This window comes from Halichoerus grypus, chromosome 6 (genome assembly GCF_964656455.1).
Source record: "Halichoerus grypus chromosome 6, mHalGry1.hap1.1, whole genome shotgun sequence".
NCBI lineage: Eukaryota > Metazoa > Chordata > Mammalia > Carnivora > Phocidae > Halichoerus > Halichoerus grypus.
The window spans coordinates 169,880,537-169,901,609 of record NC_135717.1 but is presented as its reverse complement, the minus strand read 5'-3'; the positions used below and the strand labels follow the sequence as shown (position 1 = coordinate 169,901,609).

General features: G+C 48.9%; 1 protein-coding gene and 1 long non-coding RNA gene across 2 annotated transcripts in view; one reads left to right on the top strand and one right to left on the bottom strand.

Annotated features, from left to right (window-relative positions):
• Positions 1-14,462, bottom strand: part of TAB1 (TGF-beta activated kinase 1 (MAP3K7) binding protein 1) — a 31,652-nt gene extending 17,190 nt beyond the window's left edge. The window contains exons 1-3 of the mRNA XM_036078593.2: positions 14,337-14,462; positions 601-737; positions 78-231 (exon numbers count right to left, since the gene is read on the bottom strand). Coding sequence (XP_035934486.1) covers positions 78-231; positions 601-737; positions 14,337-14,369 — 324 coding nt within the window. The 5' untranslated portion in view covers positions 14,370-14,462. The remainder of the gene's footprint in view (positions 1-77; positions 232-600; positions 738-14,336) is intronic.
• A 50-nt stretch (positions 14,463-14,512) lies between these two features.
• LOC118527016 (uncharacterized) lies at positions 14,513-20,774 on the top strand. Its single transcript, XR_004912929.2, has 3 exons — positions 14,513-14,639; positions 16,022-16,733; positions 19,707-20,774. It is a non-coding gene; the product is annotated as an uncharacterized LOC118527016 (long non-coding RNA).
• Positions 20,775-21,073: the final 299 nt, after the last annotated feature.

The following is a 21,073-nucleotide window of genomic DNA, read 5'->3' as shown; positions in this document are numbered from 1 at the left end:
GCCTAGCTAACCTAGCACTTTGCAGTTGCCAGGCTGAGCTCCCGGGGGACCCGCTCAGCCAGGCCGAGCATCATTACCTGCAGCAGCACGCGCCGCACGTCTGCCTCGCTGTGCTCGGCGCTGAGCTGGCCCAGCAGGAGCTCGGCAGACAGCCGCTGGGCCACGAAGCTGGTCACTCGGTTGCCATCATAGCCATTGAAGACCCCGTACAGGAAGCAGTTGTTCTCACTCCTGCCAGAGAGAGGGGGGGAGCAGCTTGAGACTGGGGGCTTACAGACGAGTGACACCAGTTCCCAAGTGGAGGGGAGGCGGGCCAGGATTGTGGGGGACCAAAGACACGGCAGCGGTGGCTTCAGCTGCCCACCTGAGTCTCCCCACATTGACCTTCCTTCCCCGCGGGCATGGCCTTCTGGGACACTTCCCGCCCCCACGGTAGCAGGCCCTGGGTGGGTGTGAGGTCCAGCTGTGCAAGGGCCAGCAGCAGGTGCCACCTCCCACATCTCAGTGGCGAGCCCCATTTGAGAGAGGTGTAAAACTGTGGCTTTTTCTTGCCCACAAACCTGCTTCCAATGCCCAGGGGGACACTGCCGGCATGCTCACCTGAACTTGAGCCAGCTGTCCTCCGGTGGGTGGCTTTCGGTGCCCTTGCCATCGGCAGAGTAGCTGCGGTTGGAGGCCGAACCAACGCCAGAGAGGTGGCAGAGCGGCAGGTCATCTGTCCAGCTTGGTTGCTGTTCCTGAGAAGGACACCAGGAGACCGAGAAGTGTCACCTTCTCCCCCAGGACAGAGCCCTCACCTTCTTCCCCAACAAAAACTAGTGGCCCCAGAGCCCCGTGGACAAGGTTCCACTTCCTCCTGGAAAACAATGCTTGTACGAACAAACACCTACAGAAGGGTCTGCATGTTTTTATGGGTAGTCCACAATGTCTTTCTCCAGGAAACGTAGAAAAGCCTAGAGCTCCCAAATTCAAGGCCCAGCAGTGGTTTCCAAGCATGAGCTGGGTTACAAAACATGAGTGAGACACACGGGTGCAGCAAACTCTTGGTAGAAAGCTCTTTGGTAGCTCCCCACCTCTCGCCGCTGTGGCTCTTACACCAGCCCCTCGGGCACTGGTTCTAACTGGAGGTCTCCAGGCCCAGCCCCCAGAGTGGCTGATTCTGGTGGGGCCCCGGATACCAGCAACAGCAGATCCTCCAGGTGACTGATTCAGGCGGCCCGGATGGCACTGGAGAAACGGCCTTTGCGAGCAAGCCTCCGTCATGCCGCATGCCGCTGGGGCCTCTGCCCCTGCTCCCTGCTCTGCTCCGGTGACCTCTTCCATCTGTTCCGTGCCACATCCTTCTCCACCAATACAAGGCCCCCAGCACCGCACTCTTTTCCCTCTGCACGAACAGACTCCTTATCCTTGTCTAGCAATTCTCCATGCCTTCGGGACTCTGGCTCAGCAGTCACCGCCTCCAGGAAGTCTTCCTTCAGGAAGACCACCCCACCCCCAGCCGGGGCTTGACTGACAGCCCTCCCATGCACTCCTACTACACCCGGCTCCCTCACTCCGGCCTGCCTGTGTCTGACTGCCATTCTACCCCATGGATCTCAAACCAGACTGCTCAGTATCATCACCATGGAGCTTAGAACCTTACACATGCGCAGGCGCACACACACAACTGTCCAGGCCTGGCCCAAACACAGATTCTGAACTGCCTAAATCTCCTCGCAGTTCATTCGGAGCGTCTGCATCTTTTAAGCCCCAGAAACAACTCTGACACAGGGCCCAGGTGCAATCCACTGCTTCTCACTGAGAGCCTCCCCAGAGCCGCCCCTACCCAAGTGTCAGCCCAGTTCACAGGGGCATTCCCAGGACCCCCGGGCTGAACTACAGGAAACCGAAACAACTGGGAGAATCAAAAGTCACCTGCAAGGAGGACAAAGTTTGCATCGGATGCTGTACTGAAATATTAAACAGGCATGGCCATTGTGCGCGATTGCTCGCAAGGTAGCAGAGCCTTCTAAGAAGGCTGTGAAACCACTTCGATGGGCTTTTGCAGTCAGGTATGCAAAAGGCCTGTGGTTAGCTTGTGACCCTTGTGTCACCCCTTTGTAGCCACACCCTCCCCTAGCCCTGTGCTAGGCCACTACGTTGTCTTCTCAGTAACATCTTTGGTGAGGGGCACCTGGGTGGCTCAGTCATTAAGCGTCTGCCTTCGGCTCAGGTCATGATCCCAGGGTCCTGGGATCGAGCCCCGCATTGGGCTCCCTGCTCGGCAGGAAGCCTGCTTCTCCCTCTCCCACTCCCCCTGCTTGTGTTCCCTCTCTCGCTGTCTGTCAAATAAATAAATAAAATCTTAAAAAAAAAATATCTTCGGTGAAATTAGGCAGTACATGACTTTTTTTCTTTTTATTGTGAGAAAACACATATAGCAAAATTCACCATCTTAACCGTTTTTAAGGGTATGGTTCAGGGGTACTAAATATTCAGTGTTGTGCAGCCAGCCCCACCATCCATCCCCATGGCTCTTTCCATCTTGTAAAACTGAAACTCTGTCCCCATTGAACACTAACTCCCCCTCCCCAGCCCCTGGCACCCACCACTCCACTCCAGGTCTCGAAGGGCATAACCTTTTGAGATGGGCTCCTCTCACTCAGCACCATGCCTCAAAGCTACCCGCCACAAGTTGCTGTGGCAGCAAGTTTGTCCCTTCATCACAGAGTTTTCCATCAGATGGATGCAGAAGCCCATCCGCTCATCCACTCAAGGGCATCTGGGCTGTTTCCAGTTTGGGGCAATTATGGAGAGCCGGTATGAACAGTCATGGGCAGGTTTTCATGTGAACATGACCTTTCACATCTCTAGAGGAGGGATGAGATGGCTGTCTAATTTTGTAAGAAATTGCCAACCGTTTCCCAAAGTGGTATACCATTTGCACTCCCGCCAATAAATGCACAAGGAGAGTTCCAGGGGCTCCGCATCCTCACCACTGTAGGGTCTCCTTTGTTAAATGGAGACATTCCAGGAAGTAGGTAGTGCTAACTCATCAGGGCTTTGATCTGCATTTCCCTGGTGGCTAATAATGGTGTTAAGCATCTTTTCATGTGCTTCTTTGCCATCGCCACATCTTTGATGAAGTGTCTGTTTTAAGTCTTATGCCCATTTTTTTTTCTTATGTCCATTTTTTAATTGGGTTGTTTTTTCACCTGTCGAGTTCTGAGAGCTCTTTATGTTTTTTGGATAAAGTCCTTTGTTGGACATGTGATTTGCAAATATTTTTTCCCAGTCCGTACCTTGTTATTTCTTTTTTTTTTTTTTTTTTTGCAAGATTTATTTACTCTGAGAGAGAGAGAGAACAAGCAGGGGAGGGGCAGAGGGAGAGAATCTTTTAAGCAGACTCCCCACTGAGTGGGGAGCCCGACTCAGGGCTCGATCCCACAACCCATGAGATCATGACCTGAGCTGAAACCAAGAGTCAGAGCTTAACCGACCGAGCCACCCAGGTGCCCCTGTAGCTTGTTATTTTATTTGCTTTTTGGTATCTTTTGCAGGCCAAGAGTTTTTAGTTTTGATGAAATCCATTTTATCAGCTTTTTCTCTCACAGTGCACGCTTTCGTGTTCTGATAACTGTCTGCCTGGCCCCAGCCACAGAGACCTAAGTTTTTCTTCTGATAGTTTCACAGTTTCACATTTAGACCTGTGATCCATTTGGGGTTAATCTCTGTATAAGGCAGGAAGTTTAGGTCTAAGGTTTTTTTTTGTTTCACATATGGATATCCAATTGTTCCAACACCATTTGTTGAAAAGACTGCCCTTTCTCCATTAAATTATCTCTGCACCTCTTTCAAAAAAAATTAACTGGCCGTCCTTGTGTGGGTCTATCTCTGTCCTCCACTCTGTTCCATGGATCCATGTGTCCATCCCTCCACCAATTCCATGCTCTTGATTACCATAGCTTTATAAATCTATATTTAAAATCTCTATTATCAAATCTACATTTTATTTATAATCTATATTATACAATTGGGTAGTGGGTTGCCTCTAACTTCATTCTTTTTCAAAATTATTTCAGTCATCCTAGTTCCTTTGCTTTCTCTATAAATTTTAAAATTAGCTTGTCTGTATCTACAAGAAAATCTTGCTGGGATTTTGACTGGAACTGTTTACAGATCAATTTGAGATCTGACATCTTCACCGTGCTGAATCTTGCAATTCATCAACATGGTGTGTCTTTAATCTTACTTATGTCTTTTTTTTTTTTTTTTTTTAAGATTTTATTTATCTGACAGAGAGAGAGACAGCGAGAGAGGGAACACAAGCAGGGGGACTGGGAGAGGGAGAAGCAGGCTTCCCACCGAGCAGAGCGCCCGATGTGGGGCCCAATCCCAGGACCCTGGGATCATGACCTGAGCCGACGGCAGACGGTTAATGACTGAGCCACCCAGGTGCCCCTAATCTTACTTACTTCTTTATAAGACTTATTCACAAGATGTCACCACAAGGTCTGAAAAACCACTAATGCCTATTAGTAGCCTTCGAAAACAGAAAATGTGACCGAAACCTAGCTGTGGAAAAGAAACAGCAACAAGAGCTGAAATTCTGCTCAGCTTCTGAGGACACCAGGTATGTAGGGCATGTGTTTCCTCTCTCGCTGTGTCTGTCAAATAAATAAATAAAATCTTAAAAAAAAAATTTTTATTTATTTATTTGAGAGAGAGAGTGAGCGAGAGAGAGAGAGAGCACATGAGCAGCAGGCAGAGGGAGAGGGAGAAGCAGGCTCCCCGCTAAGCAAGGAGCCTGATGTAGGGTTCGATACCAGGACCCTGGGATCATGACCTGAGCTGAAGGCAGACGCTCAACGGACTGAGCCACGCAGGCACCCCTCTAGCTGGAATCCTGACCTGTCTCATTTGAAAGCAGTATAAATGTCTCTCTTAATATAAATGCGAACTACCTTAATTAAGTCTTTGGAATTCACATGACATTATGCAATTAGAGTACATTCAACTAATACAAACACGTATTCAATAAACATTTACTGGGCATTTACAAAAGGCTGGCATTATTCTAGGTGCTGGAGCCACAGTGCAGAAAACGACTGAGGGTCCTTGTTTGAAGCCTCCTTTCTAGTCAAAGAGAAACCTCAAACATGTAATACTATAAATAAAGCTATTTCAGACAGGGATATGTGCCATATAATATATATAATTAGGGTAAGGGGACAGACAGTGATGGTGAGGGCTCTTTTAGATGAAATGGTCAGAAGAGGCGACCTCTGAGCCAGACCCAAATGATTATGGAGCAGTGACCATTTCAGAAAAGTGGAAAGGAGCCTTCTAGGCAGAGGAAAACAGCATGTGCAAAGACCCTGAAGTGGAAAAGTAAGTGTGTGAGGTTTAAGGAGGTCCAAGAAGGCCAGCGTGGCCTCTGCAGTAACCAGAGGGGAAAGTGGCTTGCTACGGTGTTCATACATGTGTGCCTGGGTGGGAACAGGGTAAGGCTTTCCATGCCACTGAAAAGAGTTCACTGCCAAGGAATTAATTATTTTTCAATGAACTGCTTTGTGCCAATTATCCCTTAGGTCTTAGATCTGATTAATGTACCACCATTGTCAGAGACCTCACAAAGGCAACCTGGCAAATAAGTTTCTAAAAGAAGTTCTTTTTTCTAGGGTCTGTCTCTTGCCTCCAACTCAAATGAGATTAAGCATGACATTAAGCACAAAAGCATCTCCCTAGTCAGGTGTGTCCCACGTCCTCCTCCTGAAAAGATGGGTCAAGAGACCAATATTCAGCACCCCAAAGTATCACAGCTATTTTAAAGCACTGCAGAAGGGGCACCTGGGTGGCTCAGCCGGTTACGCGGTTAAGGGTCCTGGGATCGAGCCCCGCATTGGGCTCCCTGCTCAGTGGAGAGCCTGCTTCTCCCTCTCCCTCTACTGCTCCCCCTGCTTGTGTGCTCTCTCTCTGTCAAATAAATAAATAAATCTTTTAAAATAAAGCACAGCAACAGATGTTTACACTTTCTAAAGTATAGAAAGTGATTAACTTAATCACTGTCTGTGATTAAAGATGAGATTAAGATGGATTGAACTTGTCCTCGAATAGAAGATGAACAATACAAATGTGTCGTCCTGGATGCAAAACCTGCATCGGCGCTGCAACCGTGGTGCTTCCTCTGCCATTCCCTACCTCCCACAAGGGACAGGGACAGGCTTCCAGGGACTCGAATCTTTCCAACAAATTCATACTTTCCAGCAAAAAATAAATATTACCCAAGCAACTTATGGGCCCACTTGACATTGAGATAGGCTACAAAAAACACTAAGGAAAGAGTCTTTTACAAGGAAGGAAGGAAACAAACCGGAACAGATGACCGAGGAACTGGCCGCGTCCGCATTTCAGGGCACAGGGACAACTCATCTGAAAGCATTTCCCGATGGCGCCCATGACATTGCTACCAGGAGTGATGCTGCCCGGACCGCTGCAGCCACACTCAGCTCGTGTGGGAAGAGCAAGCCCTCCCAAATCCGAAAAACTATATGACAGTGGTCAATCTACTTACAACCATCTTGTTCTTCCATATTTATGACTAGTGCCTGGCCACCTCTACAATGGTAAGTGCTCTTTTTGAAATCTGATTTTCATAATGTTGAGCTAGCAATATTTTGGAAATATAGTTGACTCTTGAACAACGCTGGGGTTGGGGCACCAACCTCCTGCACAGTCTAAAGTCCACATGCAACTTCTGACTCCCCAAAAACTTAACTATTGACATAGCCTACTGGTGACTGGAAGCCTTACCAATAACATAAACAATTAATTGACATGTTTTGTATGTCATATGTATTATATAACGAATTCTTACAATAAAGTTAGCTAGAGAAAGGAAAATATTAAGAAAATCATAAGGAGGGGTGCCTGGGTGGCTCAGTCGTTAAGCGTCTGCCTTCAGCTCAGGTCATGATCCCAGCGTCCTGGGATCGAGCCCCGCATCGGGCGGATCGAGCCCCGCATCGGGCTCCCTGCTCAGCAGGGGGCCTGCTTCTCCCTCTCCCACTCCCCCTGTTTGTGTTCCCTCTCTCGCTGTGTTTCTGTCAAATAAATAAATAAAATCTTAAAAAAAAAAAAAGAAAGAAAATCATAAGGAATGGGGCCCTTGGGTGGCACAGTCGGTTAAGCATCCGACTCTTGGTTTCGGCTCAGATCATGATCTCAGGGTCCTGGGATCAAGCCCTGTGTTAGGCTCCATGCTCAGTGTGGAGTCTGCTCAAAATTCTCTTTCTGCTCTCCCTCTGCCCCTCCCTCCATACACCTGCTCACGCACTCGCTCCCTCTCTCTTGAATAAATAAATCTTAAAAAAAAGAGAAAATTCTGAAGAAAACAACATACACAATACAGTACTGTATTCATAGAAAAAATCTGCATATGAGTAAATCTGCACAGTTCAAACCCATGTTGTTCAAGGGTCAACTGTATAATATTTGATTAACTAGCAACTGGTTTTCAGATCAACAGGTATGGACTCCAGTGCTGTTTATTTAAGGACAGTCTCTGTCCATTGCCAATAATAACACTCAAGAAAACAGTAGTCGATGCATAGTTAACACGCCATTATATGTACTTCAGTCGGCACTAATGCCAGCATCTTAGTGGGGAAACACCAGAGGCATTCTCATTAAGATCAGAAACACAGCAAGGATGCCCACCTTCTCCATTACCGAACATTGAACTAGAGATGTCAACCCACACAATTAGGTAAGAGAAAAGAAGCTGAGCTTAAGAATTGGAGAAGTACAGTTATCTCTATTTGCAGTTGACAGGATAGTAAACCTCAAGAATTAATGTTAAAATTAACTCAAATAAATCGGTAGGGTGGTAGGATAGAAAAATCAAGACACAAAAACCAAGAGTCTTTATACACTTAAAGAAAAGATCGGCATCCAGCCTCCACATGAAAATCCCCACTTGCTGTCAACTAAAATCACAAAGTCTTTGTCCTCTGAGGTTCTCTCCAGTCAGTCTCCCCCAACCACACTCCCATAGAGGATTTCTTTAAACCTAAATTTACATTAGCTGGATTATATCTTAATGCTTTCATCTCAGCCTTCCAGCCTGTTGACATAATTTTGAATCTTACCCTTTGAAGATTAACAATCTCACTCAGCTGTCTGTCTTGGACAGCTAAGGCCTTCTCTACAGTGTTCTAAATGGTTTCTAAAAAACTGTGACCAGAACAAACAAGCGTGGGAAGCTAACCTACTTCTGGCAGGAGGAGTCCACACCAGCACAGGGGGGAAGTAACACCTCTACCAAAGGTTTGCTCTACTTGAAAGGCCAAATGTATTTTGGGGACCTCAAATAAGGAGGCTACTCACCCCACAGGTGCAGCCACAGGAACAGGCACACATTTTAAATCAACTATTTATATACATTAAACTTGCTGAGCAAAGTCCTACTTATTTCACACTGACACTCTTTAAACTTAAAGTTCCTAGCCAATTGGACTTGACTGGCTCTTAAGATAAAGGAGAAATAAGAAAAAATTACCCAAAATCATATTAAAAAGTATCCATGGTGAGACAAGGCCTCCCTCCCCTTTCCTTGTCTTTCCGAGTCCTGTCCACCTCCAAAGGCCCTGCTCAGATCCAACCAGCGCCAGAGGCCCATGTTTCCCAAACCTCAACCAGCTGTTCACTATCTTCAAGGAATTACCCCCTTCATATTTTTTCTTTACACTGCCACATTTTCTTTTACTCAAACGACTTCATTTTGAATGTAAACATTTTCGGTATTATAAGTAGAAAACCAGTATCACTTGCTGTATCTTGAAGATAATAAAAAATGAAAACAAGATTATTAAATTCTAGCTGAACCTACTGCCTGCATTAGACTCTGAGCCAGAACCCTGTTCTCTCTGTTAAAAAAAAAAGCGGGGTTAGGACACCTGGCTGGCTCAGTGGGTGGAGCATGTATGTGACTCTTGATCTCAGGGTTGTGAGTTCAAGCTCCACACTGGGGGTAGAGATTACTTAAAAATAAAATCTTAAAAACAAAAACAGGGAGGAGACTAGCAAGAATCAGAAAGGTGTTAAGGACATACCAGGACCAAACCAAGTCTTTCTCTCTTGATCTCATCAGAGTTTGAAAGACAGCTGAAAAGCAAATAACCTGTGTGATATATAACAATGAGTTTTATGCCAGCACACACCAAACCCTCTCACTGTACGTGTCGCACACTCTGGGAAAATAACGACCCAAGCCTGCAGGGCCTCTTCCCTGAGAAATCCATCCTAGTGGTTCACGAGACATACTGGTCATTAACCATCTGGTGTTTTGGCAACTTTCATGCTATAGTTTGGTATTGGTTTCTTGGTTTTTGTTCTTTAAGTTTATTCATTTAAGCAATCTCTACACCCAACGTGGGGCTTAAACTCACGACCCTGAAATCAAGAGTCACACGCTCTTCTGACTGAGCCAGCCAGGGGTCCCTGTTTTGTTGTTGTTGTGTTGTTGTTCTTTTATAGCCTAGTACTGTTAATTAGCTACTTATTTTGCTGATTCCAAGACGTGTATTCTCAATCTTTTAATATCTGAAGTTGATGTGTTACACGTTAATTAGCAAAGTGTTTTTTCTTAGTAGTATATAAAATAATGACGGGTCCTTATAATTAATGGTGTCTTGGATCCAAAGATATATGGACAATTTCTCATATAGTTATGAGTGCTCCTTCAGTGGGAGGCCCTGCCTAGAATGCAGTCCCCACAGCACCTCAGACGTTCAATGGCAAGTGGCCAGAGAATTCCAGGAGGTTCTGCCCAGGCGGGAGTGGGAGAGTCCTCGGTCTTCCCTGACGTCAGCAATGGCCCCGAAATCGCTCTGACGCTGCTGTGACTGGGTGAGCAGCCATCCTGCTGCCCCAGCTCTCTCGCCTCCATTGGGGATTAGCCACACCAACCCTCCCCCGCTGATTCCACCCCACTGCCAAGTCTCTTGCTTCCTTCCTCCACATTTCTGGAACAATTTTCAGAAAGGTCACGTATTTCCTATTCACACAAGCCACCCCCTTCCTCACCCCTGCACTCACTGATGCATACTTCCTCCCACGCCCACAAATGCCAGGCCTGCCAGCAGCAGTGGCGATGGGCGCCTCAGCACCCGCACCCGGAGCCGAGAAGGGGGCGCCTCGCGCTCACATAGCCTCGTCACAGAGCTGCAGAAATACACTCCACAGTGAGCCTGCACCACTTTCTCTGATGAGTTCCAAATTATTTCTCCGAAATTGAACACAAAATAGGGTAAGCAAGAAGGCTGTTTCAAAATGCCGAATTTGGGGGCGCCTGGGCGGCCAAGTCGGTTGAGTGTCTGCCTTCTTCGGCTCGGGTCATGATCTCAGGGTCCTGGGATCGAGCCCCGCGTGGGGCTCCCTGCTCCGCGGGAAGCTTTCTTCTCCCTCTCCATCTGCCCCTCTCCCCTGCTTCGCTCTCTCTCTCACTCACTCTCTGAAATAAATACATAAAATCTTAAAAAAAAAAAAAAAAGCCTAATTTTGACTTGATTGTGTGAGGGAGCTCCCAAAATTCATATTTTGGTATGAAAAGTATTGATAGTGATCCAATTGCAACCTAAGTGGTGAACGGTGTTACAACCTCCGTATGCACATACCCTTTAGCAACCTCATACACATTATGTGACCATGTCACAGAATAACAGTCTATAACAGTCCCCACAGAGATTCATCTCAAACTCCTGGGCAGCAAAAGTGGACAAAGCATGGTTCCAAGTTCAGGCCACAGCTTGAATATCAAATTATAGTATGAAAAGGCTGAGTGTTTTTGTGCTGAAAGCACCCGAATTCCTTGGAGGCAAAAAGGAAGCTCAGAATGAGAGAATAATGCCCCCAGGAAGATGGCTCAGGGTGGGGGTGGGGGGGCAGCTGTTCTTTCTCTCCAAAAAGCTTAAAATACCCAGTGCCTCCCGCCATCTCTGTCCTTCTGAATGACCCCCTTTTCCTTCCCCACTCCTCTGGGACCAGCTCAACTCCTGGCCCCCACCTCTCCCAGCAGGGTTTTCATCAAAGGCTCTCTATGTTTTCATCACAAATATAGTCCTAATACATTCTTAAAGGGGCTACTAATAATTGTGGAGCACTTACTGTGGCTGAAGCAGCTGGGCCACATTCTGACGGCGGATGAGATGGTTGTACGTGATGGCCTCATGGATGGTTTTATTTTAATGGGGGCATTTATTACATATATTAGAAAAAATACAGAGCCAGCACCTGTGATCTTGCAGATGTAGTTGCTCAAGATTTCTAAGTTAAAAAATTTAATTTCAAGTTGATTTTCTTTTTATAATTAAGTACAGAAGAGCATAGGCAACACCAAACTCTTGATTCTCTCAGCCCCAAATGTGTTCCTCTTCCAGAGATCCTAATCTCAGTAAAGGGCACTGCTGTTGTTCCAACTGAAAACCTTGCAGTCCTTCTTGACTCTTCTTCCTCAGTCATGCATCCCACATCTGATCCACCCGCAAATCCTACCAGCTCTTCCTCCAAAATACAGCCCTTCCTAAAAACCACTGAGTTTCACAGCACACAGAATAGAATCCAAAGTCCACGCCAGGGTCCACAAAGGTCCCTTGGACCTTGGCTACCCCCACTCCCCCCAATGCACTCCACTCCAGCCACGCTGGCCTCCTTGGTGCTCCCCAGACACAAAAGCCTTTGCATCCCTATTCCCTCAAGCAGAATACTCCCTCCCAAATCCCCGACTTCATCCCATCAAATGTTGAGAGGTCGTCCCCTACCACTCTAAAACGGCCCCTCCGCCATTCTATGAATCCAGACTGTTCTTCCTCACGGCACCAACTGATGCTACAGATATTTTATTGTTTACAATCTGTATTTACCCATTGTGACTGTCTCCCTTATTAGAACAGAGGCTTCATGAGGAAAGTGTCCCCTGTACCTACCCAGCATCTGCCACATAGCAAGTGCTCAGTGACACCTGAATGCTCAGAACTGAAGGTGGAACTTCATGGCTGGACCGTGACCATGCTGGGCTAGGACAGTAACGTGTTAGTTTATTTAATCCTAACAACACTCCTGGGAGTCCTTCCTGTTGGGAACCAAGGTTCAGGGATGTTAAGTGACTTGCCCAAGTCCATATGGGACTTGTACTTTTTGTTAGGCTGCGAAGCGCCCAAGTTCCCTTGAACACATCAAGCTACCTTCAAAAGCTCTTCTTTTCTTCAAAAGACCTTTTAAGGTACCATGCTGGCTAGGGACCAAAGGTGAAACTCCTCAGTGCTCTGCCATCTGGCCCCAGCACACCCTCCTAGCACCATGTTGTCAGCAAATCCCCATCCCTTCTGCAGGCCTCCACTGTCCCAGTCAAATGAGGCCACCCACGGCCCCTCAACACTGACGACAGAGTGCCTCACGCATTGTGTTAGTGGTCGATGGCTCCTTCCCCCATGCTGCACATGCAGTGAGGGTGCGCACCCACCCTCTTTATCTTTGTATCCCCAGGCCCTGCAACCACAGACTAGGGACCCTCATGGCCATCTGCTCAATGCTGATATTTGAGCTGCTCTTACCAGACTCAGGACAGTGGAGAGCAGGTCAGTGAGCTACACACGCTGCCTGGACACTCAGACACCCTGTGGGCAGAGACGTCTGGTCATCCTTAGGGTGGGAGGGGCCTTGTGTGGACATCACTGCCATCCCCTTGCCTTTCGTCATGATGCTATGCGCCTAAAGCTAATTGTCCTGTCTTGAAAAGATTCCATTTCCACCCAGGAACACATTCTGGAGCTAGCAAAGCTTCTGTCTAACCCGAGTCCCCTGGGCTCCATCACTTCCAGAAGAGACGGACGCTGGAAGCCACTCCCCTCAGCAAGCCGAGTCGGCCCACAGCAGTTACCACTTCCAGCATTCACTACAGTCCAGCCTGTATTTCTGGAATTTTTACAATGAGTAAATTTATACAGGGGCCCTGCCCTTTGGAAGCTTACAAAGCAAAGGGCCGGCCCTACCTAACTCGATGACAAGGCTGACCTGCAGAGCACTAGTAAAATAAAAGGGCAGCTAAAGGTGTGGAGGGGAAGAGAGCAATCCCCGCTGGGGAAACCTGGGAATTGCTGTCGTGGAAGAGCAATTTCAGAAGAAAGTCTACACGAAGCTTGTCATCACTATACAGCACTGACGGTCATCCCTGCCTCCAATTCTGATGCTTTAAGGCCCTCGAGGGCAGGAGGGCCAGTGTCTGCTGTATCTTTAAGGCCAAGGCCAAGCCCTGGACATGTCTACAAATGCTTTTTTACAAATATTTATTGAGTGCCTGGCACCTAATGGTGGTAAGTGCTGGCGATACTGTTCATTGTAGATCACAAGTACAGGAGGCACACAAGTGCATAGGCAAGCACAACAGACTGCCCCATCTGGGGAGGACCCAGGGGTCCCACACCCTACACTGGCAGGTCAGAACAGGCTCACGGCGCCAAGATGTGTGCGCATCCATGTGCACGTGTGTCAGGAGGATGCAGAGGCTGTAAGACACCAGCGACAAACCCATGAGGGTCCAGACTAGGGGGTAAGAGTGAGTGAGTCTCAGGACAATCCTCCTACTGCCTGCTCTCACCTTAGAGTCAAGGAAACTGAGGCACAGTGCGTTAGAGCCGGGACGAGAACCCGGGCCGCCACTCCGGTCACGCCTTCCGTAGCGCCAAGAGGTTAACAGGGCTTCTGGAATCAGACTGCCTGGCGTTAATCCTGACTCTGCCACTTACTAGCTGTGTGGCCTCGGGCAAATGACCACCCCTCCGTGCCTCAGTTTCTCACCCGTCCAACAGGAGTAATTGTAGACCCTACCTCCCGGGGCTGTTATATAAATTAAGCTTACAACGTAAGGCAATTGGCAGAAAACCTGGGAGATGACAAGCGGTGCACAAGCGGCTGCCGCGGCTGTCACTGTTATTATGCCACGGCCGCTCGCTGCCCGGGGTGGCCTCACCACCCCGGCCAGCTCGGCCGCAGCGCGCCACGTTCCCTTCCGGCTCCAGGACGCTCCCCACTCTCGACGCGCCCTTGACGCTCGGGGTCGCTGGACCGCGAATCCCAGCCCCCGACGACCGGGCGGCAGCGCGCACGCGCGGACCTCGCGCGGTCGCACGCGCCCCCTGCCTCGGGAGTGAGGGGGGCCGGCCCGGGAGAGGGGAGGGCGGCGGCCACACCTCGCCAGGGAGAAGGAGGCGGCCCAACGGCGGAGAGGGAGCCGCGCCTGCACCCGACAGGCCCCCCTCGGGCTCCCAACCCCCAGCCCGGAGAGCGGGTCGGTTCCTCACACTCTGCAGCAGGCTCCTCCTCTGCGCCGCCATCTTGGAGGGACCCCCCGCGGGTGCGCCCGCCTCCCAGCAGAGCAGGCGAGAAGGGCGGCTAGAGCGGTCTGAAGCCGGCCGGGAGGTTCAGGCGCCAGGGAGCGCGCGTACAGCGCCACCCCACGGCCAAAGTGGGATGGGGGCCGTAGAGGAGTGTTGCGCAGGCGCTGTCTTCCGCAGTTTTCTCTGGTGGGAGGAAAAGGGAGGGCCTCCCTAAATGATTGCTTCTCGCCCATTTTATTTGCGCATTTTCTCCAGGATGCTTTTCAGGTGGGGCTCCTAAGACACCGGATTTGCGTTCTTTATGGACACTTTGGGCGTGGGGTCCGGTGAATTATTCATTCACTCGATAAATATTCATTGGGTGGCCATGCCTGGCCCTATGGGGTGAAGCAGCAAGCAAGACACCCTCAGAAAGCTCATGTTTTAATTGGGGAGGACATCGTTTACATACATAAATCATTTCGAGATGGGCTAAATGCTAGGAAGAGAAGTTTATGGATGTGGCATGGGAGTGGAGGGCACGCCAGGCCGAGGGGGACAGCTAGTGCCCAGGCACGAGAAAAGGGAGCGTGAGTGTGGGTTCAAGGAGCATGCGTGTCACAGAAGGCTGGAACAGAGGTGGAGGGAAGTGAGATAAAGGGCTGTGGGCTGAGTTCTGACCTTGCCTGCTCCAGGCTGGAGTTGAGCAATTCATGTGGTGGACAAGGGAAAGTTGTTGACTTCTGAGCAAGCCAGCGACATGATCCCACTGGTAAAAGATGCCTTTGACTTCTATGTCCAAAACAGATGTTTAGGAGTATTGGAGTGAAGATCAATTAAGTGACTGTTGTGTTAGCTCAAGGCAAGAGATGATAGTAGTTTGAGTCGGCTGCCACTGCCAAGTCGATGGATTTTATTTAGGAGATGAAATTGTCAGAGCTTGATTCATGGATTGGTTGGGATTGATGATGGAAAGAGATTTGTCAAAGCTTCTCCTAGATTTCTGGAAAGAACAGCTAGAAAATCTTGGGGGGAGGGAGAAGGGAATGAATGACCTTGAGTTCAGCTTGGACATGTTGAGTTTAGGTGCTTTTAACACATGCAAGAAAAAGATCAGTCCTGAGATGGAGCGGAAGAGAGAAGAACACAGTGAAGGAGCAGGAGGGGCTGGAGAGGCCGGGGAGCAGAGGCACGTGGAACCCAGGGTGGCTCAGTCATTAAGCGTCTGCCTTCGGCTCAGGTCATGATCCCAGTGTCCTGGGATCGAGTCCCACATCGGGCTCTCTGCTCCGCGGGGAAGCCTGCTTCTCCCTTTCCCACTCCCTCTGCTTGTGTTCCTGCTCTCGCTACGTCTTTCTCTGTCAAATAAATAAATAAAATATTAAAAAAAAAAAAAAAAAAGAACCCAGGGTGAGGAAGACAATGGCAACAGTTTCAGCTCTAGGTAGACGATTACTGAACAAAGTCCACTAGGTTTAGCTATCCAGAGGTCCCTGGCCCAGGCAATTCAGGTAGGAAGGTAGCACAGAAACCCAGATGCAGTGAGTTGAGGAACGGTTGGGATATGGGGACATGGAGACCTTGAGAATCGGCAGTTATTCCCGGCTGGTGGGCTGTGAAGAGGAAGAGAGAGGGAAGGGAACATGAGATTTAAGTGTGTTTTCTTTTAGGTTGGGAGAAACTTGAGCTTGTTTAAATGCTGAAGAAAAGACTTACCAGAGAAGAGCTGACAATTTGGAAGAGGGAAGGGGAGGCCATCTAGGTCTGGGATGGTAACTCACCATCTTGTCCTACCAGCATAGCTCCACGTGGCCCAGGATGACTGCTTGAACTCCAGCTATTTTGTCTGAGTTCAGCCAGCAGGAAGGAAGGAGGAAGGGAAGAAGATGGCACTTCTCTTCCTCTTTTTTTTTTTTTTTTTTAATTAAACATTTACTTGCAAGCAATCTTTCCTTTTAAGGAGACTTCCAGAAGTTCCACCTGATGTTTCTCCTTACATCTCTTTGGCTATAAACTAGCCCTATGGCCCCATTTAGCTGTAGGGAGGTAAGGAAATGCAGGCTTTGGACTAAGCTCCAGTGTGCCCAGCTATAGTTTCCGTCACTAAAGAAGGATTGAGACTTGGATACTAGGAGGTTATGAAGAGTCAGTGCCACAAAGGGGACTGGGAGGGGTCAGACAGTTTTTTGAGGAAGAAGAGTCTGGAAGGATTCAAGATTTGGAGCCCAACCCACTCCATTCTAATCCCAACCCCATATACTTTCACCTCTGTGACCTTGAACAAACCACCTGAGCCTCAGTGTCCTCTGTAAAATGGGGGTGACAATCTACTTGGCAGACTGCAAGGATTAAATGAGATGCCGTGGAAAGACCTGCCCTGTGGTAAGTGCTGATGTTTGTTACATTCAAATTACAATTTCATTTTTTTTTAAAGATTTTATTTATTTATTTGACAGAGACATGGTGAGAGAGGGAACACAAGCAGGGGGAGTGGGAGAGGGAGAAGCAGGCTTCCCATGGAGCAGGGAGCCCGATGTGGGGCTCGATCCCAGGACCCCGGGATCATGACCTGAGCCGAAGGCAGACACTTAACGACTGAGCCACCCAGGCGCCCCACAATTTCATTTTTTTTTAAAGATAATAAATGCACCCTGAGTGCCTCTGTATGCCAGACACTTGCCAGATGTTTTTTCATCATAGTTATTTCTCACTCCAACCTGGTATTACAATCATCCTTAATTTTATAAAACAGGAAACTCCAGTTCAGCGAGTCACCCAACAGGTAGATGTTGGGATTCGAATCCAGGTCCAGTGACTCTGTGATGTTGTGATATAATGAGAAATATACATCTGGTCTTCATCTCTGGTCCTTGGCTTCCAAATCCTTGAATGATAGGGGTTCCACCAGCATCCTTGGTTATAATATTTGGTCATCCTCATAGCTTCTGGCAGGGCTTTGGAACTTTCCAAGTTATGGAAGTGATAGGGGCATCTTTTGTTATTCACTGAAAGCCCCTTCAGCCATCCTGGAGTTTATGAGATGACTGGTGGCTGGAAGGCCCTAGGTAACTTCAGGTGGGACGGGTTGCCAGAGGATCCAGTCATGGGATTAGAGGGTTAGAACTTTCAGCCACTCGCGCCCCCACTTCCTTGGCGGGGCGGGGAGAGGGGGGGGTGTCGGATTGAGTCAATCACCAATTGCCAATGATTTAATCTATCATGCCTGTGTAATGGAACCTCCACAAAACCCTGAACAAAGGGGTTTGGAGAGCTTCTGGGGTGCTGAATGCATCCACAGGCTGGGATGGTAGCACACCCCAAACTCCATGGGCCCAGAAGCTCCTGCGCTCTGTGGACCCTTCCAGATCTCCCCCTATGTACCTATTCATCTGGCAGTTCATTTGTATCTTTTATAATAGCCTTTTTAATAAATCAGCAAAGTAACTCTTTCCCTGAGTTCTGTGAGCTGTTTATACAAAAAAATCATGGACCCTGAGGAGGGGGTCATGAGGATCCCTGATTTGTAATCAAATCAGACAGAAGTGGGGGTGGCCTGGGGACCCACCACATACGACAGACTTCTGAAATAGGGAGCAGTCTCATGAGACTCAGCCCTTAACCTGGGGGGTCTGGTGCTACCTCCGGGTGCCGTTAGAATGGAATGAATTACAGGGCACCCGGTTGCTATCCACGGAGAATGGAAGAGCTGCCCGCCATGCACACGCATTTGTGGTCACAAGTCTTCCGCTCTTGTAGATAAAAACACCCTGGTGATAGACTCCAAGGCCTTTGCTGGCAGCCCTGCGAGGTCAGCAGACCCTCCAACACCCTTCACTGCCCAGCCTGGGCTAACTGCTTGAAGGCCCCCAGACAACCTCGTGGTTCCCTTCCCCCATCTTTGCAGCTCCTTTCCCACTTGACTACCTGGTGAACTTCTCTTCATGATTCCTATCAAATCAAAGTCCTTCCCGAAAACTGTTTTTTTGTGTGTGTTTTTTTTTTTTATTCACACCCCAAGAATTGCTCCCGCAGTCAGTTTAAAATCACACTTATAGGGGCACCTGGGTGGCTCAGTCATTAAGCATCTGCCGTCAGCTCCGTCATGATCCCGGGGTCCTGGGATTGAGCCCTACGTCGCCCAGCCTGCTTCTCCCTCTCCCTCTGCCCCTCCCCCTGCTGTGCTTTCTCCCTCTCTCTCAAATAAATAAATAAAACCTTTTAAAAAAATTTAAAAAGGGGCGCCTGGGGGGCTCAGTCGTTAAGCGTCTGCCTTTGGCTCGGGTCATGATCCCAGGGTCCTGGGATCGAGTTCCACGTCGGGCTCCCTGCTCAGCGGAGAGCCTGCTTCTCCCTCTGCCTCTACCACCCCCCCTGCTTGTGTTCCCTCTCTCGCTGTCTCTCTCTCTGTCAAATAAATAAAATCTTAATCTAAATAAATAAAGTCATATTTGTTGTTTGCAGAGGCCTTCCTGAGGGTAGGAACTGTGGCAGTTCAGCTCTTGGTCTCCTCACAGGCTCCAGAAAAACAGCTCAGCAAATGTGTGTGGCACCTAATTGGTTGAAGAGGCAGAGCTGAATAGATACGTTGGTAGACGAGGCAGCTGGGGGACAGGCCATCTGTCCCCAGGTCCCCAAGTGACTAGAGGGGAGCTGGGACTATGACTTGGGGCTTCCGCTCCCCACCCCAACTCCTCTTTCCACACCTGACCACCTAAATAATCCACTGTGGTGGGTCCTCCTTCCAAAATTCCTCTGGTCTGGTTTTCCAGGTGATGTAGTTTTGGAATGTTGCTGTATTGGAGGGGTCTGGAGCCGATGGCCAAGAAAGAATTCTTGAGACATCTTTGGTGCAAAAAAGGTGGTTTTATGAAAGCATGGGGACAGGACCTGGGGGCAGAAAGAGCCACACTGGGGTCATGAGGAGTGGCCCATTATAGACTTTCAAGTTGGGAGGAGGGGGTTAGGGATAGCGTAAATCTCTAAGGAATTTGGAAGCAAGGTTTTCAGGACCTTGAGGGGCTAGCTGTTGTTAGGAAAAGGTCATTTACTACTGTCTAGTAAAACCTTACTCATGAGACCCTTCAGATGTATATCAGGGAGCCATATGCTTGGAGGATGATCGGTAACGTCTCTCTTGGGGGGGGGGGTGTTGAAAGAAAGGAAGTTTCCAAGGGGATTTTTACAGGGTCCTGGAGATTGGGCTAATGTCCAGCTAAGGTGGCCTTTTGCCTCCAGCAGAGTATTTACAGGGGGCAGCTAAAGAAGGTCACTCTGTCTGTCCCAAGTACTTGTCAATGGGCTGCAAAGGAAATTTAATTTTTTCTATATTCCTTTTGCCTTTGTTCTCCACATCAGTGAGACAGGGAAATCTGCTATGGACAGTTCCCCTTCTCCTCTGGGGACAGAGTGCCGGGGCACCAGGTTGTGACGTGGATCCTGCTTTCCCCAGGACAGCCCTGTGGTTCACACTGGGGCTTTGCAGTCAATCCGACAAGCCAGAGGAGGAGCAAAGATACCACAGCTACTGACCTTGATAACCACTTAAACAGCCAGAGAGAGCTCCAGGCCCTCTCACCAGAGCCCAGATGGAAGGGCTGACCTGCAGGGACCAGGGTCCCAGTGCGCTGTGCAGTGTATACATGGCCCAGAACATCAGATCATTCTGTGCCCCTGCACCATGACCCTTCCAAACCCCAGAATGCAGAGGAAAACCCAGCCGCGCAGCACGGAGGCCGAGAGGGCTGGGCACGGAAGGTCGCAGAGGCCCCGTGTCATAGGGTCTGCAGCGAGGCTTTCTCTTTTTGCGCTCCAGCCAGCTCCATCGGTCCCTCGTGCGGCTTCTCGGTGGCTGCCGGGACCCTGGTTTGCAGATCGCAGCTTGGAAAGATGACGCTAAGGACGCTGAAGAATGTTTTGAAGGGTATCCCACCATCTGCAAGCCCACCTTCCTTTTCACCTTCTCCGTTCTGGCTGGGACCCCAGGCCGGTGAACCCTGGCTGCCAAAGGAGAGCGCAGAGACCACCTGGCACCCGGCTCTTTGCCTTTCTGGATTTTTCCTGGTGCAAGTGTTTTGCCATGTGGCTGCGTGGTCTTCATATTGATCATCTTAATGGAGGTGTTATAGTCCTTTGACTGGATACACTCTCGTTTCCAAATGTTCGCTAATGTAAGCTTGTTTCCACTGGGGGGCTGTTACAAATAGCTCTGCAACAAACAGTCATTTATGGGTTTAAAAACTATTTATTGAATTTCGTAGAGAAGCACAATGAAGTATATAGGGGGAGGGGAATTATTTGCTTTATTTTAGCAAATAGAAAAAAGAAAACGGGAGAGCTGGGGCCAGTGGGACAAAATCTGTGTAACCTGGGCTGATGGACTTACAGGGTTTCTTGGTGCTGCTGTGTCCTTTTTCTGTATATGTTTGAGATCTTTCATAATAAAAAATTTTAAAATGCAAACATGGTCCCTGTCCTCAGCTCACAGATCAAACAGACGAGAAACCAGGATCTAGCAGAGCAGTGTGACAAGTGCCAGGATGGGACTAGGGGACCCAGACGAGGGCCACTTACCTCAGACTTAGGAAATCAGGGAGGGCTTCCTGGAAGAAGTGACCCCTGATGCCTGAAAGATGTGGAGGAGGTGGTCACATGACACTGAAGGGAAGGGTGTTCCAGGCAGAGGTCCTGTCAGGAGCAAAGAGCCGGTAGAGAAAGAAGGTGGC